General features: G+C 58.7%; 1 protein-coding gene across 2 annotated transcripts in view; it reads left to right on the top strand.

Annotated features, from left to right (window-relative positions):
• Positions 1-633: 633 nt before the first annotated feature.
• GCK (glucokinase) overlaps positions 634-16,510 on the top strand; it is a 39,399-nt gene continuing 23,522 nt past the window's right edge. The window contains exon 1 of one of the 2 annotated variants that reach the window (XM_045793536.2): positions 634-1,189. In XM_045793536.2, the coding sequence (XP_045649492.1) occupies positions 1,145-1,189 (45 nt within the window). In that variant the 5' untranslated portion in view covers positions 634-1,144. The remainder of the gene's footprint in view (positions 1,190-16,510) is intronic. The other variant, XM_087861220.1, reaches the window with a different exon arrangement.

Genomic DNA, 16,510 nt, shown 5'->3' with positions numbered 1-16,510 from the left:
GCTCTGTTCCCACACTCTCCCCAGGGCAACCACCGGCCCCGCGCGCTCCCAGTGTGTCAGCGCTGAGACGCCCTGAGAGGACGACGCACACCAGACTTCAGAGGCTGAGGCCAGAAACTCCGATTGAGACAGTCCTTGGTCTCCCACTGTTTGCTCCCGATGGTTGAGCTCCAGCACCTGGCCTCCCGCTGGGTTTCCGGGGTCCCGTCGCTGAGGTGCAAGTGGGTGTGCATGCATCCCGAGCTGAGGACCCAGGGTCCAAGGGTCTCTGTTCTGTCCGGGCCCACTGTTCCAGCCCAGGTCAGCAGGGAGGGTGCCCCAGAGCTTACAGGTGGCCAGGCTGCCTGCTCCCGACCCTCTGGGTTCCACACTCGCAGGGGCCTCTGCTCCTTAGGGCATGAGTTTAGAAGACCCTGTGACCCTGCCCTGGGAACTGGAGAGGTGGCAAAGTCCGCGGTGACAGGGTGATTGGGCTGTCACTATGGTGATGGGGACGGAGGCCTTTGCCATCAGCCCCAGTTTTCTGCATGGCAGCTCTAATGACAGGATGGTCAGCCCTGCAGAGGCCGGAGGCCTGCCAGCGCAGAGGCCCTGCTCCTGGTTGCCATGGCAGCACGGGCCCTCTGGGGAGCACAGAAGGCCCGGGTGGGGGGACTCCCCACTCCACACCTGGTTGGAGCAGGAAGTGCTGGGCGGCCTGGAGCCCGGGGAAAGCAGGTTGGGGTGTGAGAGGGACACGGTCACCTACAACCTAATTACTCAAGAGTTGTCCCTGGCCACAGGAGGGGAGCAGACCCTTTCTGCTGAGTCTGTCTAGAGCACGCCGCGCCGCCAGAGCTCTGCACAGTCTGGAGAGAAGGCTGACCGGCGCTGGCCAGCCCCGGCCTCCAGTGATGGCTGGACGGGCCTTGGTGGGGAAAGGTTCCAGCAGCGTCCCTGAAGAGAAGGCTCTCTGGCTTGCTGGTCAACAATGAAAAGGAGGAAACTCTATGTCTGAAGCTCAAGCCAGAAGCCGGCTGCAAGGTGGACCATAGCCTCTCTTCGGATCCTTTCTTGGCTGGCAGACGCCTCGCGGTCTTTCTGCTTCAGAAGCTGTCGGGGAACACTGAGGGGTCCCAGCTCACGGGAGCGGGCCGCCGCACAAATGCTGGATGACAGAGCCAGGATGGAGGTCACCAAGAAGGAAAAGGTAACGCACCAGCTCGTGCGCTTCTCCTGAAGTGGGGGTTGTGGTTTGTTCAGCACAGATGAGCCTTGGCTCCCCAGAATGGGACTCCATGCACAAGCTCCTTAGGGGAGGCCTGCTGGGGAGGGAGCCCAGGGCACTGAGTGCATCCGGCAGGAAGGCCCTTTCTTCCCAGCACGCCAGGCCCTCTCCTGCTGCTCCAGGCTCCAGCCCCGTGACTTGGAAAGTAGGCTGCCTGGAGGTCTGGCGACCGACCTGACCGACCGTTGGCTGGGGGGGCCTGGGGAATTTGGAGCCCCAGATCGGGGGTTGGGGGCCTGGGGTCTCCGTGGGCAGAGCCAGCTGCGGGCCATGAGGCAGCACTCAACAGGCACTGTGACAGGCCCCAGACCCCACACTTCTTCACAGGAATCCCTCCAGAAGGAGGACCGTTGCTCCTGGCAAGGAGCAGAGAACAGTTACTTTTTCCACAACAAAGAGAAATCCAGACGTCCTTGCAGCCAGCCGTGTGCCCAGGCAGTGAGCAAGGAGACAGAGCTGGTGCCAGGGTGGGGGGAGCATGCCTGCAGCCCCGGGCCAGGGATTGGGGCAGACCGGGGGAGGTCGGGGAGAGGGCCGGGATCCAGGCCCTTTGGCATGGTCTCCTCCTCACATGTCTTCACTTCTCCTTCTGTGACTTGACGAGGTCAGCACAAACACAGAGCTGGTTCCGCTCCCGGCAGAGCTGATGATGTTAGAGGGAAAACAACCGGCCGGAGCCAGGGCGCCGGCAGCCAGGGACAGCGAGGCAGCCCGAGGCCCATACTGGGTCCCGTATCTGCTGGTGTGGTGGCAGGAGTTTGGAGGAGAAACCCTGCCCGAAAAGGGGCCCCGGGAGGCTACCTGGGGAGAAGGGAGGCGGCCTCTTGGGCACAAGCAGAGAGGCGGCTTGGGGACTGTGGGCATTAGGGCCTGGGGCCTGCTGTGCAGAGCTGGCTCGAGAAGCCCATTTGCAGACTCTGGGGCTGGTCCTCGACCCTGCCCGTCCGTGCCAGGGGACATCGGGCCCCACAGGTGAGGGCGTGCTGGTCCCAGGCCCGGAGCCAGGGCTGGCTCCAGAGCCCCAGGCCAAGCGCAGAGGGAGGCATCAAAAACATCAGTCACCAAGACAAATAAGATTTTCATGCAAATTCTAGAGAATCAAAATTAATGCAAAAAAGTGGGAAGAGCAAAATAGCAAAGGTGTAATGAGAGGCAGCAGGACTATTACGATTTTTCCATGTGTCCCAGCCTGTGTGGCTGTTCTCTAGGGTCGGGGAGCCGGTGCAAGGAGGGGGAGGGGGGCGCTGGGCAGAAGACCCACGTCTTGTGTGGAGCAGTGGGGAGGCTGGCTTGGGGTCAGGGTCATCTGAAGGAGTGGAGGTTCCGCTGCTGGCCGGCTCTAGCCCTGAGTCCCCTGGGAAGTGCACCTCCACCCCAGGCCCGCATTTGCCCCAGAGCAGAGAGTGGTGCTCTGTTCTCGCCTTCCAAGGTGTCCCTCACCGTTCAGCTGCAGTTGTGTCTGCCTTAGGCTCCCAGGAGCAGAGTGTCCTGGAGGCTTTGGAGGGAACCCAAGTGCCACTCTGCTTCTGCTTCTCCTCTGCTTGTAAGCAGCTCTGTTGCCTGTGTTGACCTTTCGACCCTCACCAGCGATCACCCCTCTGCTGTCACCCTTCTAGAATCTGTACCGGCGGCTTCCCTATGCCTATGTCAGCCCCGACACGGCTTCTGGAGCTCCTTGGGGGCAGGATTGTGTCTGCTGCTGCCCCCACCCCCAGCCTGCTGCCGCCTGCAGCCCCATCACAACCAGTGTGTTCCTTTGGCGTGGAGCTCAGTCTCTTGATGGCGCCCCTCCTGCGTTGGCCCTGGGAACCCCCTCGGAAGCCTCTGTGTGTGGCTCCCTCCCTCCTCTGTGCTGGCCCAACACTCTCCAGGAGCAGCCAGTGGGCAGGAAGGAGGGGCTCCATAGCACGGGCAGTCAGCTTCTCGGGGTGGCTTTGGGGAGCACTTGCCAGGAAGAAGCTGGTAGGTGGCATCCCCCCCATCTTCGCTGGGGTGGCCATAACCAAATGCCACACACAGGGGTTTCAACAACAGCTGTTTGCCTCTTACAGTTGGGGAGACTCAAGCCCTGGGTCGGGGCGCCAGCGGGGTCGGGTTACGGTGGGGGCCTCTTCTTTGCTCTGCTCGTGGATGGCCACCTTCCCGCTGTGTCCTCACCTGGTGGAGAGACAGAAGTCTCTGGTGTCCTCCTCTGGGCCCCCTATCGTGACCCCATCCAGTCCTAGTTACCTCTGAAAAGCTGATCTCCTCATACCATCACACTGAGGGTTAGGGCTTCTGACATATGAATTCGGGAAAACAAAATTCAGTTCTGTAATCTGTAGAACGGAGTCCCCTGAAGTCAGGCCCTCCGGCTGCCTGGGTACAAGGCCCCGCAGAAGGAGAAGCTCAGAAATAGGATGAGGCTGCCCAGGGCCCTCTCAGCCAGGAGCCGCTGGCTTTGCACACACAGCCCCAGCTGTCCCCACGGACTCCTCCGCTGTAGGGGGCTGGCTGGAGAGGCCCTGAGGGCAGAGGAGAGCAAGCTCGATGCCTGTGTCCCTGCCCTCTGGTCAGAGCATGTCCCTGGGAGAGGCAGTGGTGTCTGGGGCACCTTGGGGCAGGAGCAGGCCGAGGGGACCAGCAGTGAGCCCCGGCCAGGCCCACGTCTGCTCCTGTGGCAGCTGGACCAAGACAGAGAGGCATAGGCCGCCTTCCCTGTGCTTCTGCAAAACTGGCCCGAAGCAGGCCAGAGCCAGACAGAGCCGGGCAGAGCTAGACAGAGCAGGACAGAGTGGGACAGGGTGGGACAGAGCCGGGCAGAGTGGGACAGAGTGGGACAGAATGAGACAGAGCCGGGCAGAGCCAGGCAGAGACGGGCAAAGCGGGACAGAATGGGACAGAACGGGACAGAGCCAGACAGAGCTGGGCAGAGTGGGACAGAGAGGGACAGAGCAGGGCAGAGCCAGACAGAGTGAGTTTTAGAGGCCTGGTCACAGGCTCTTTCTTAAGTAGCGGGTCCAGAGGTGGCCCTGGCAAGGTCTGAGTGGCTCTGGCCTTGCCTGCCTGGTCTGCAAAAGGGGTCAGAGCGGCATGTGTCCTGTAGGATGGGCATGGAGACTTCTCGGAGGTATGGCCAGAGGTAAATCAGCTGGGGACTTGTAGGGAACCAGGAGCTCCTAAGGCAGGTGCCGTCTGAGACATCCCACGGCTCTGAGGAGATGCAGGTGCTCCTGACAATCCCCCCAGGAAGGGAGGACCCTATCCATCCAGCTGCGGTGCTGTCCTGCCCAGATGGGTCACTGACTGCCCCGCAGGGTGGCGGCAATAGCTGGCTTTCCGTGTTTCTTGCCTGTGAGGCCCAGCAGACCCATGCTTTGTCCCAGAGGAGGAAAAGGGTGGGAGAAAAGTAAAGCCCCTTGCTGCCCCAAAGAGCAGAACTGAGCTGGGCACCCTGGAATGAAGGACCCCGTTTCCGCATCCAACAGCAGCCTTCTCCTTCCACCCCTGCTCTTCTGCTGGGCAGCTCCCAGGCTTCAGTCTCAAGCCTGCTCTTCCCGCTCCCAGCAGGGAGGCATTCCCCAGCCTGCAAATCCCTCCAGACCTCAGTCCCTCCTAAAGTGCCCCCAAGGCTGTTGTGAGAGGTGTGAGCCCCCAGCACACCTCCTCGGGGGCTCACAGGCCCGAGCAGGGTGGGAGGCTCGTGCCACGTCACCGTGCACTGGCCTTTCCAGAATCACTGTGCTTGCACTGTGAACAGAATTTCAAAACGGTCCTGCAAGTGTCCAGATGAGGGAAGGAATGTGTGCCCCCCCCATGACACAGTCTTTTCCAGAGGAGGCAGGACCCCGCCCAAGAATGACATCATTAACCCACAGACAGGCTCCGATCAAACCCGACACGTGGCTCCCGCCAACCTGCAGGGGGCCCAGCCAGAGCCCTCAGGGAGAAGCTCGGTCTCACACAGGCCATCCGGGCAGGCATGCCTGGGGGGAGCACCGCCCATCTCCCCCTGTCCCTGGCCCATGCAGCCCCCAGGCTCACCTGTGGGCATGGTGCCCCCTGAGCATACTATGGAAAACATGAATGCATGGTCGTAAATAAGAAGTACAATGAAAATGAGTGTTAGCCGGCTATTAAATTGTGCCCGAGAGGCCCACTAGTGGGCGGTGATTTCAGTTGATGACGAAGAAATGCTGGGCATTCCCCTGATGACACAGACACACACACACACACACACACACGCACACGCACACGCACCCACACATACTCAACTCCCGACTGACGCGTCAGCTGTTAATTACTTAGAAACGATACTAATCGCGTGAGCAAACATCAGCGGGCAGGACACCGGGTTCGCAGTAACCGAGCTTTTGATTCTGTCCAAAGGGGAGGGTACTGAACTCAGCCTCTGCCCTCCTGTGGTCCAGCCTCACTGTGGGCGAGGCCCTGCAGCCTCTGCACCTGGGAACCCCCCCGCCCCCTGAGCCCTCTGCTCCCTCACAGTCCCACCCCGCACATCCTGGGGGGCGGACAGCAGGCACCCCCAAGCCACCGCTAGGCCTCAGGCCCAGAGGTGTGTGCTGTGCAAGGAGCATCGTGGACACCCAGCCCTGCACAATTAAACAGAATGCTTCCCCAGGGAAGGGTGGCTGCCACCTGTCCACGTCCACCCTTTCCCTGGAACCCCTGTGCACAGTAGGGTCCGTGTGCCAGTGGAGAGCTTTGGAAATGACCTCTCAGTCCATGCAGCTGGGTGTCAGCCTCATCAGCAGAGGCTCAGACAAACTTGCTCTTTTTAGGAACAAAATGTAACTGGCTTCAAAACACAGCCCAATCATCAGGAGACTAGCCCCGGACCGGCAGCGACGAGCTCCAGCGTCTTTCCACAGCTGCCAGCGTCTGCCTGGCTCCCTCCTGACCCCTGCTCCAGGCTGGGGCCCGGCCCACTGGAAGGGTCTCCTTGAATTCCGCTTAACACTCGTCCTCCGCGGTGGGCACAGAGGTCAGCTCAGGCTCCGGCTCCGCCCCGGGCTCCTGGGTCTCTACAGCCTGGGGTGTGCTGTAGTCTGTGGCGTGCGCCCCCGGACTGAGACAAGATCTCATGACCTGGCCAAGTCCAGGAGAAGAGACGGTGGCCACCAGCCCATGAGCCAGGGATGCCGTGGCAGGGCCCATAGCCAGGTGACCTGGCCCTGAGCTTCCCCCTTCCCTTGTGCCCGGTTTCATCTCCTACGTCTCCGCCGCACTACCCCCTTACCTTTGGCCCCTCCTAGTGCCCTGGTATCTCCCAGGGCCTGCCAGCTGGAGCCCGCTACCCTGTCCACACCCCTCTGGCCAGCGCTGTGCATCCTGCTTATGGCAGTGGTCCTCCCTGGGGAGGTGAGCGCGTGGCCCCAGAGTGGACAGACAAGCCGCTGTGAGTCCAGCACCTGCCATTCGGCCTCCTTGGACATGCCTGCCTGCAACCAGAGAGAAAGGAGAGCCCTTCCCCATGAGTTTCAGCTAGACACGTCCCTCCCCTGTGCACCTTGGCCTTCTGGGTCTCCTGGAAAGGACCCAGGGCCACCGGGCCCCAACCAGTCCTTCTGCCTTCCTGTCCTCACACCTTCATACAGCTCTGCCAGCTGTTCTGTCCACGTCTGTCGTCCTTGCTGCTCGCAGAGCGGGTCCCCTACGTGCAGATCCAGACGTGCCTCCCCCCTTGCATAGATGCTTCTACAGCTCGAGCCTAGAGCCAGACCCTCAGCGGGCAGCCCACCCTCCAGCCTCACGGCCCCACGCCCACCACCACACTCTGGCTGCCCCAGATTCAGCACCCTTCCCCGCACCCCCTGTCCAGCCGTAGCCTTGGTGGTTGCTGGTGCCAGGCCCTCAAGTCCCTCCGTGTCGTCGTCACCGGGCTTTCCATGGAGCAGGCTTGGGGGGAGGCCAGAGGAGAGAAAAGAACCCAGAGGGAGCCTCTTCAGAGGCCAATGTCGCTCATCTCCTGGGTGTCCGGCTTCCTGGTGTCCTAGCCCCGAATCCTGGGGCATGTGATCAGGTAGTTACATTACTCAGCATGTGCTTCTCGAAGAGGAAGGGGATGCTAGGTGCGGAGTGCTGCGGAGATCCCACGGGGCCAGGATGGAAACGGAACAGCCAGGATTTTTGTCATGATCAATTTGTGAGACGGTGAGGGTGCAGGACCGTGCTGTTAGGCTTTGGGAGAAACAGGACCCACGGTAGGAATTCCCAGCAGAAAAGTTTCACTACAGGGCATTGGGTGCTTAAAGGAGCAGAGCCAGGGTCCACCCTGTCATTCCCGCAATCGAGTCCCAGGGCTGGGGCCTGGTGCTGTGTGGAGGGGTCAGTACCCCGTGTCTGTTTCACGTCAGGTTCCCCGGATGTAGAGGCTGAAAGTGGGGATTCCGGGGAGAGTGGCTTACGGAGGGAGAGCTCTCTGCAGAACCTGGGAGGCAGTGCGTGGGGCAGAGCAGGAGAGGGCCCACGCCGGGGGTGAGGTGGGTTCAGCCCCATCCCCGGGGAGCTCTGCAGGACCAGGAGCACCACAGAGGGAAGGGGGCCAGCCTTCCGTACCCCGGAGCAGAGCCCTTGGATAACCTTCCAGGCATTTCCAGCTCTCACAGCAGCTGGGGGCTGGGGGGCCCTGCCTGATTGGTGGGGGGGGCGCCAAGGGTACCCACTGCCTTCCACCCCTAACATGGCTCAGACCTACTGGATCTACTGGCCTCTCATGTCAAGCCCACTCCATCCCAGCACAGCGTTCCCAGGATTGTGGGGGAACCTGCAGTCGGAGGCTTGCCGAGGTGAACTACAGCAGCCCCCACATCTGCAGGTGGTCCCAAGACTGTAGATCCTGCTCCTTGCCGCCCTGAGCCTGGGGCGTCACACACACTCACGTCCGCGCCTCCCCTGCTCATTAGGAGGGCACTGAGCGAACCCGAGCTGACATTGGGAGCTGCTGGCGTCCCATCCGCCTGGTCATTTGTGGCCTCTTCTGTGGCACTTGGTTCCTGGCGGTGGGTAAGCCTCCGGCGTGCACCCCGCCCCTCTTCCCCACAGCTCTCGTGGTCCTCGAGGTCTGCAGGCTGCTCCTCACCCCTGCCCGTGGGTCTGTGCCCATCTTTACTTTGGGCCACTTGACTCTCCACGCAAAGTGAATAACCGCGTGCCATGTCCAAAATGCCGGCCCTCAAGAGGATCTGTCCTCACCATGGTCTCCCAGGGACACCCCTGAGTGGGGCTCTTTCTTCCCTGCTTGCACCAACACACTGAACTGAGCCGTCCGTGAGGCCAGCATTGGCGGGACTTCTGCCCTCCTCCGGCAGCTGGGCAAAGGGAGGCCTCTGCTGTGAGGCCCCACGTGGTTGAGCTGAGGGAGAGGCACGGGGGCCTCCCTGCAAGCGTGGTGGGTGACGGGAGGGTCTGGGCCACCCATTCCTGCAGCTGACCTCAATTCTGAATCTAGACGTGCCACCTCCTTCTAACGGGGGATGGCCACTGTGCCCCCTGATCGGATGGCTCAGTGGGCCCCAGCTCGTGCCAGGCTGTTCTGGGCACCCGGGCGCTTGGTGTCCCGTGGTCAGCTGCTCTGTCCCTCCCGGGGCCTGGTGGGTGCCCACACTAGTTGGTTCTCTGCTGAGGCGGCAGGAACTGGCGCCGTTCTGCTGACTCTCCTGTCGGGCTTTCCCCGCAGTCTGCACCGGGTCGCATCCCCGAGCCCGGCTGCCGGCTCACAGGACCTCACGGTCACAGCCGGCCATGCACCCTCTTGCTCTGGCTTCGCTTAAACCGTCAGCCTCTGTGTCTCCCGGGAGATAGGCTGGACCAGTGTCGCCGAGCGCACGGGATGCTGCCTCCGCCGTTTGAGGAGATCATTAAACAGGGGCCACCTTTTCTGGTGATAAGAGGAGGCACCACCGTTTGTCACATACTTTAGAGAGATTGTGCTGGCGTGTCCCGGGCCGCCAGGCCCCCACGGACTTCGCTGCTGTGACAGGCCCCTGATGTTTTCTCACCTGCACACCTCGGGGCCTGCTTCTCCTCGCTCCGGGGCGTCCTCCCAGTGTCGTCAACACAGCGACTTGTGCAGTGCTCTGTGGGAGGCCCAGGTAGCCCAGGTCTCGTGGGAGCGCAGACCACCCTGTTCTTCCTTCCCGAGGGGTCTTGAAAAAACAAATGCCTTCGCTCCGGCTGCCATCAGAAAATGCCACAGACCTTTCAGCCTGTTGTGGAGGCCGGAAGTCTGACATCAAGATGCCGGCAGGGTCGGGTTCCGGCAGGACCCTCCTCCTGGTTGCAGACGCGTCTGTGCCACGGTGGTGGGGAGAGCCTGAGCTCCCTCCCACCTCTTCGTCTCCTTCTCAGGGCACCAATGTCATGACCTCGTCTAACCGCGATCACCTCCAAGTACTGTCACGTCGGGGAAGGGCTTAGATACATGAACTTATGGGGGACACGTTCAGGCCGTAAGGATAAACCTGCCAGGTCAGTAGAGCCGATCTGCTCTGGAAGGATCTGCCTTCAGCACATACCTGCCACCAGGCCCCCCTTGAGCTGTTCATGCAGCCGGCGGTCCTCCAGCCTGGCCCCATCGGTCTGCGTGGGGACCAGACTGGAGAACTGAACGGTGACAGGATGGGACCCGCCACTCTGAACCTTGAGGTCTCTAAGAACCCAATAACATCTGTCATTCTTCTCAAGACTGATGCTTTCCTTTTGCCTGGTGGGTGTGTGTGCCTGTGCGCATGCGTGAGTGTGCATGCACAGGTGGGTGAATACGTGTGTGTGTGCGCGCATGTGTGAGTGTGCGCACATGGGTGTGTGCGCGTGCACAGGTGGGGGAGTAAGTGTACGAGTGGGGTGAGTGTGCGTGCGTGTGTGTGCATGTGTGAGTACGCGTGCATGGGTAGGTGGGTGCATGTGTGAGAGTGTGAGTGTACATGCAAGGGCAGGTGTGTACGTGTGTGCATGTGTGTGCGCGCATGCATGCAGCAGTTTCGGGGGCTCGCACTTGGCCGTTCCTATGACAAATCCTATAGGTCAGGAAACCAGTGTGCGGGTTCTTCCAATAGCTAAGTAAATCCATTCCAGTCCTACACCCAGGATCTCCGAGTGGGTCCAGGGAACGAGCAGATCCTGTGTGAGGCAGACGGAAGCCTCCTCACCCCAGTATGTCCCTACGCTAACCGGGGGGGTCATGATGGCACTTTGGGACCCGGATCTCAGTGTTAGTTTTCATGAAACAGTCATCAAAATCTCTGAGTGTTACTCTTACCCAGTGTATCCTGGAACAGGCACGCTCACTTTACTATACTTCACGGATTGTAGTGGGTTGGGTTTTGGGTTTTTTTCTGTTCTGTTTTGTTTTTTACAAATTGAAGGTTTGTGGCAATTCTGTTTGAGGAGGTCTCCCAGCGCCATTTTTTCCAACAGCATTTGCTCATTTCACGTCCCAGGGTCACATTCTGGTAATTGTCGTGATACTTCACACTGTTTTGTGATTAATGTATTTGCCGTGATGATCTGTGACCAGTGATCTTTGATGTTAGGGTTGTAAATGCATTGGGGCCACGGACCGCACCCATATAAGCTGGCGAACCTGGTCCCGAAATATGTTCTGACTGCTTCATCCCTAATCGTTCTGCTCTTCAGGCCTCGCTCTTCCCTGAGACACAAGGAGATTGAAATTAGGCCAATTAATTACTCTACAGTGGCTTCTACTTGTTCAAGGAAGAGGCACACATCTCTCACTTGAAATCAGAAGCTAGAGGGGTGCCTGGGGCGTTCAGTCATTAAGCGTCTGCCTTCGGCTTGGCTCATGATCCCGGGGACCGGGGATCGAGCCCCGCATTGGGCTCCCTGCTCAGCAGCGAGTCTGCTTCTCCCTCTCCCTCCGCCCCTGCTCGTGTTCCCTCTCTTGCTGTCTCTCTCTGTGTCAAAAAAATAAATAAAATCTTTAAAAAAATAAATCAGAAGCTAGGAATGATTGAGCTGTGTGAGGAAGACGTGTTGAAAGCCGAGAGTCCCAAAGCAAGGCCTCTTGCACCAAACAGTGAGCAAAGTTGTGAAGGGAAAGGAAGAGTTCTTGAAGGACCTTGCACGTGCTGTTGCGGTGAACGCAGGGCTGGCGAGAGAACAAAACAGCCTTATTGCTGACGTGGAGACAGCTGTAGTCATCGGGACAGGTGATCGAATGGGCCGCAGTACTCCCGTCAGCCAAAGCCTCACCCGGAGCAAGGCCCTGACTCTCTTTGGTTCTGGGAAGGCTGAGGGAGGTGAGAGGCTGCAGAGATGGGTTCACGAGGTTTAAGGAAAGAAGCATCTCATGGGGGAGCAGCTCGTGCTGATGGAGAAGCTGCAGCAAGTCACCCAGATCCGGCGAAGGGAATTCAGGGCGGTGTCTACACCCCACAATGGACTTTCAGTGTAGATGGAACAGCCTCCTGCTGGAAGAGGATGCCGTCTGGGATTTCCATAGCTGGAGAGGAGAAGTCAGTGCCTGGCTTCAAAGCTTCAAGGCACAGGCTGACTCCTGGAGGGGCGAATGCAGCTGGGACTTGAAGTAGAAGCCAGTGCTCACTGACCTTTCTGAAAATCCTAGCACCCTTAAAATTACGTCAAATCTGCTCTTCCCGTGCTCTAAAAACGGAACCACAGAGCACATCTGTTTACACATGTTTGACTGAATCGCTAAGCCCACCACGGAGATCCACTTATTGCGCAAAAAAAAAAAAAAAAAAAAAAAGGATTCCTTTCAAAATATTGCTGCTCACGGACAATGCCCCTGGTCGCCTAATAGCTCTGCCGGTGATAGACGATGGGATGCATGTCGGTCCCATGTCTTAGCACAACATTCGTTCTGCAGCGCGTGGATCAAGGGTTAATTCTGACTTGCAAGTCTTATCAGTTTGAAATACTTTCTGTAAGGCCGTAACTAACCCTTTTTTTTTTTTTTTAAGATTTTATTTATTTATTCGACAGAGATAGAGACAGCCAGCGAGAGAGGGAACACAAGCAGGGGGAGTGGGAGAGGAAGAAGCAGGTTCATAGCAGAAGAGCCTGATGTGGGGCTCAATCCCAGATCGCCGGGATCACGCCCCGAGCCGAAGGCAGACGCTTAACCACTGTGCCACCCAGGCGCCCCCGTAACTAACCCTACACAGGGTTAGATTCTGAGGAATCTGGGCAAAGTACATCAAAAGCCTTCTGGAAAGGATTCACCACGCTCGATGCCATTGAAAGCATTCATGATTTATGGCAGGAGGTCACCACATCGGCATTCATGGGAATTTGGAAGGTGATTCCAACACCTGTGGAAGACGCGGAGGGGCTCCAGCCTGGAGCGGGGAGTCCCTGCAGGTGTGCTGGAAACAGCCGGAGATCCAGAGTGCAAAGTGGGGCCTGAAGACCGGGCTGATTTGCGGCATCTCAGGATAAAGAGACGAAGAGTTGCTTTTGTGGACCAGCAAAGAAAGTGCTTCTTCAGATGGGCTCTCCTGCTGGTGAAGACCCCGGGAGGATCGTTGAAGTGACAACGAAGGGTTTGTGATATCACATGAACTGAGTTGATAAAGCAGGGCTCGAGAGGATGGACTCCAAAGCTGAAAGAAGTTCTCCCGCGGGTGAAATGCTGCAAACAGCATCACAGGCTACGGAGAAGATTTTCATGCAAGGGAGAGTCAGTCAATGCAGCCAAGTTCATTGCTAGCTTTGTAAGACAACAGCCCCAGCCTCGCCAACCTTGAGCCGTCACCGCCCTGATGAGTCAGCAGCCACCAACATCCAGGCAGACCCTCCACCAGCAAGAAGAGTGCGGCCGTCCGCAAGCTCAGATGACGGTTAGCATGTTTTACCAGTACAGTATTTTTTAAAGATTTGTTTATTTAGAGAGAGATGGGGGAAGGGGGACAGGCAGAGGCCATTCCTTGAGTCTCTGAGACATCTGCGTGGTCTTTAAGGGAGAGGAGGCGTCCCTCCTACAACCAGGCTGTTCTGTGAGCCCAGAGGGCTCATGGCAATCTGGAAGTTCGAAATCCTCGCATGCTCAGAAAACACCCCGCGCGCGTCTCCATCTCGTTCAGCGATGCCACAGTGACACGTGGGGAATCGGCCTTGGAGGGAAGACCAGCACCATGAAACCCAGAAAATGCTCCCGACCGGGGCCTCTGCCATCCCTGAGCGCCAGTCGTGGACCATTTGTGGGCTTGCTGCTGGCCTCCAGGTCCTCCTCTGGCCCCGCCGTGCGGCCCCCCTGCCGGCCCTCCAGCTCCGTCCGCCTTTGGCTGCAGGAGACAAATTCTGCCCTGCGACGCTCTTCCTCTGACACCTGGCTTTAGATCCAGAGCTCTGAGCCTCCCGTTTTCTCTTCTCAGTGCGTCATGCTTCATCAACAGCCCCTGGGTCGCACGGCCCTTGGGGCTGATCTCTCCCTCCGAGCCCTCGTCCCAGACACCACGCGGGTTATGCCTCCTCCCAGCAGCACTCGCACACACAAGTGGGGACAGGTGACAGCTGCCACCACGGCCCTTGAGGTGCCAGTACTGTCCCCTCCCTCCAGTCACCCTGCTGCAGGTAGCCGCCTCCACAACCCCACCTGGTTTCTAGAACCATCCCGGCACGAGAAGGGAGGTTCCGGGGAGCGTTTGACAAGTCTTCCGGGGCCCACCGTTCAGTGAGAGATGAGGCCCACGGGGCATGGGGGGAGGGTAAGACTGGGCCGGAGGCAGATTCGGGTCTGATCCCACAGGGAGCTCCTGGGCATGACCAGCACCATGAGCTGTCCCTCCTGAGGCCGGGACAGACGTGGTCCCCGTACCGCTCAGTCACTGGCTGGCACTCCTGGGGACCGAGGCTAGGGCCGCCGATTTTGGCAAATAAAACTTCCAGAATGCCCAGTTACATTTGAATTTCTTTTTTTTTTTTTAAAGATTTTATTTATTTATTTGACAGAGAGAGCGAGAGAGCACAAGCAGGGGGAACAGCAGAGGGCAAGGGAGAAGCGGACTCCCCACTGAGCAGGGAGCCCGATTCGGGGCTTGATGCCAAGACCCTGAGATCATGACCTGAGCCGAAGGCAGATGCTTAACCATCTGAGCCACCCAGGCACCCCATCTTTGAATTTCAGATAAACAACTAAGAAAGTGTTCATGTCTGTCCCCAGTATTGCAGGACATACTGTAATTCCTCTGCCCATCCTCGGGGTGCACGATGTGTTTCTGGGTGGGGTGACTTCGTGGCTGGACGGGGATCTTGGCAGCTCCAACACCGTGTGTTACAGGCGAGGCCAGGACGCAGCCACTGTTGAGTGCTGGGGGTTAACTTGCTTGCTATTGTGCAGAAATCCTTGGAGGATGGTTGTAGAGTTTTCATGACATTCGGAGACTTAGATGGAGTTTTCAGGGGCCTTCATCTTTGTCACTTAAAGCAAGTAGCATAGGCTCCTGCTGTTGTAAATTATCTCCCCCACGCATTTCCACGGTGGCTGCAAAGGTCATGAGTGTGGGTCAGCCACGACTAGGACATTCGTGTGGGGAGCAGCGTCCTCCCGAGTTTGGCCAGATGAACGGTTACCCCTGGAGCGAGTCAGAGGGGAGAACCGAGTGCTGGCCTCGATCTTTCAGACACAGCCCAGCCCACCCTGTTTCTAGTTGGCGGGGCCAGAGTAAGGGGGCAGCGTGTGGAGAGTCCCCGCCAGACCCTCTCAGATGTGGCCCAGGTGGGCCGGAGGATCAGATCCCGAAGCCTGGGGCGGGGGGGCATTCTGCTCACCTTCTCCGCTCAGGCCTTTTCCCTGGGCAGCTAGCTGCTTACCGATTTCCAGCACAGCACTGGGTTTCCCTCACCTCGAGGCCAGTCCAGCTCCTGCCTCGACTCCTGTGGGCTTTCTTGGGCCCACTCTGTTGAAAGTAACTACCTACTGTGCACCCCCCATACTTTGTTTCCCACGTGCAGCAGAACGGAATGCCTTGTTAGCCCCCCGTCCTTTAGGCTGTACCCGGAACCCAGCTAGCACGACTCTTATCTGCAGGGCCCGTAATCTCACATAATAAATAGTTGGGAGCAGGTGACTCCCAGACCAACACAGTGCCACCCTGATGCCAGGCTCTGGGTCAGCCCTGCTGATTTCCCCCGGCTCCCCCTTACGGCTGCAAGGTGCGGCCAGAGCACAGCGATTCCAACAGATCCATGATTCTCCAAAGCAAGGAGGGTGGGACTTCTGCCAGCATGTCTTCTCAAGGGGCCTTCCTCTTGGCATTTCACAGAAGACGGTGTGCAACGGTGAGCAGTGAGGCCAGGCAGGTCCATCCCCCAGAGCTGGGTGTACTGTTACCTGACCCTCAAATGAAACGGAGGGTCCCTGAGCAAGAAGAAGGGGGATGGGCTGTGGTGCCCAGAAACAGCGTCTGCCCCCACCCTTACCTAGGAGCATGGATAGCCCTGCTCACAGCCCAGGAGCATGCCCGTCCTCTGGCCAAAGCCAAGGCATGTGACAGCGGGCCGGTGGGACCAGACCCGGTTGCAGGGATGGCTCCCAGGTCGCCCTGGCTCCAGCTAAGCAGTGCAAAGCCACGGTAGGCCAGGATGTCCTCTGGTCCTGGGGCTCGGGATAGATGGGGTCTTGCTCTCCCGGGCACTACCTCTTAAGAGCACAAGAAGGCTGCTTTTTTTTTTTTTAGTAAGTTTCTTTTTTTTTTCTTTTTTTTTTCTTTTTAAGGATTTTATTTATTTGAGACAGAGAGATACAGAGAGAGAGAAAGAGAGAGAGCATGAGCAGATGGAAAGGCAGAGGGAGAGGGAGAAGCAGACTCCCTGCTGAGCAGGGAACCTAATGTGGGGTTCGATCCCAGCACACTGGGATCATGACCTGAGCCGAAGGCAGACGCTTAACCATCTGAGCCACCCGGGCGCCCCAAGAAGGCTGCTTATAGTGATGCTCTCCAAGTGGCCTTCGGCTGTGGCCCAGAGAAAGGGGAGCTGGGCACAGACAGGTGACGTGCCTGGGGACCCTGTTTCACAGGATCTCCTCGCCCAGTGGACACAGATGGCTCTGGCTTTGGCAAAGCTGACTGAGGTCGGGACACTGGACGGGGCGGGGAGATCTCCTGACCCCTTTCGGGCCCAGATCTGTCGTCCAAGTAAGAACAGACAATCTTGCAGAATGGGGGCCTTTGTCTGTGTAGAGCTGCAGCTCTGCGGGAGGGGGCATCTCACTCCTGCTTTATAGGCGCAGAAACTGAAGTTCCGTGGGAAGGAATGACT

The sequence above is a fragment of the Ursus americanus genome, chromosome 3 (assembly GCF_024610735.1).
Source record: "Ursus americanus isolate L20-20 chromosome 3, mUrsAme1.1.p, whole genome shotgun sequence".
NCBI lineage: Eukaryota > Metazoa > Chordata > Mammalia > Carnivora > Ursidae > Ursus > Ursus americanus.
Note: the sequence above shows the minus strand (reverse complement) of the source record. Positions and strands in the feature narration are given on the sequence as shown.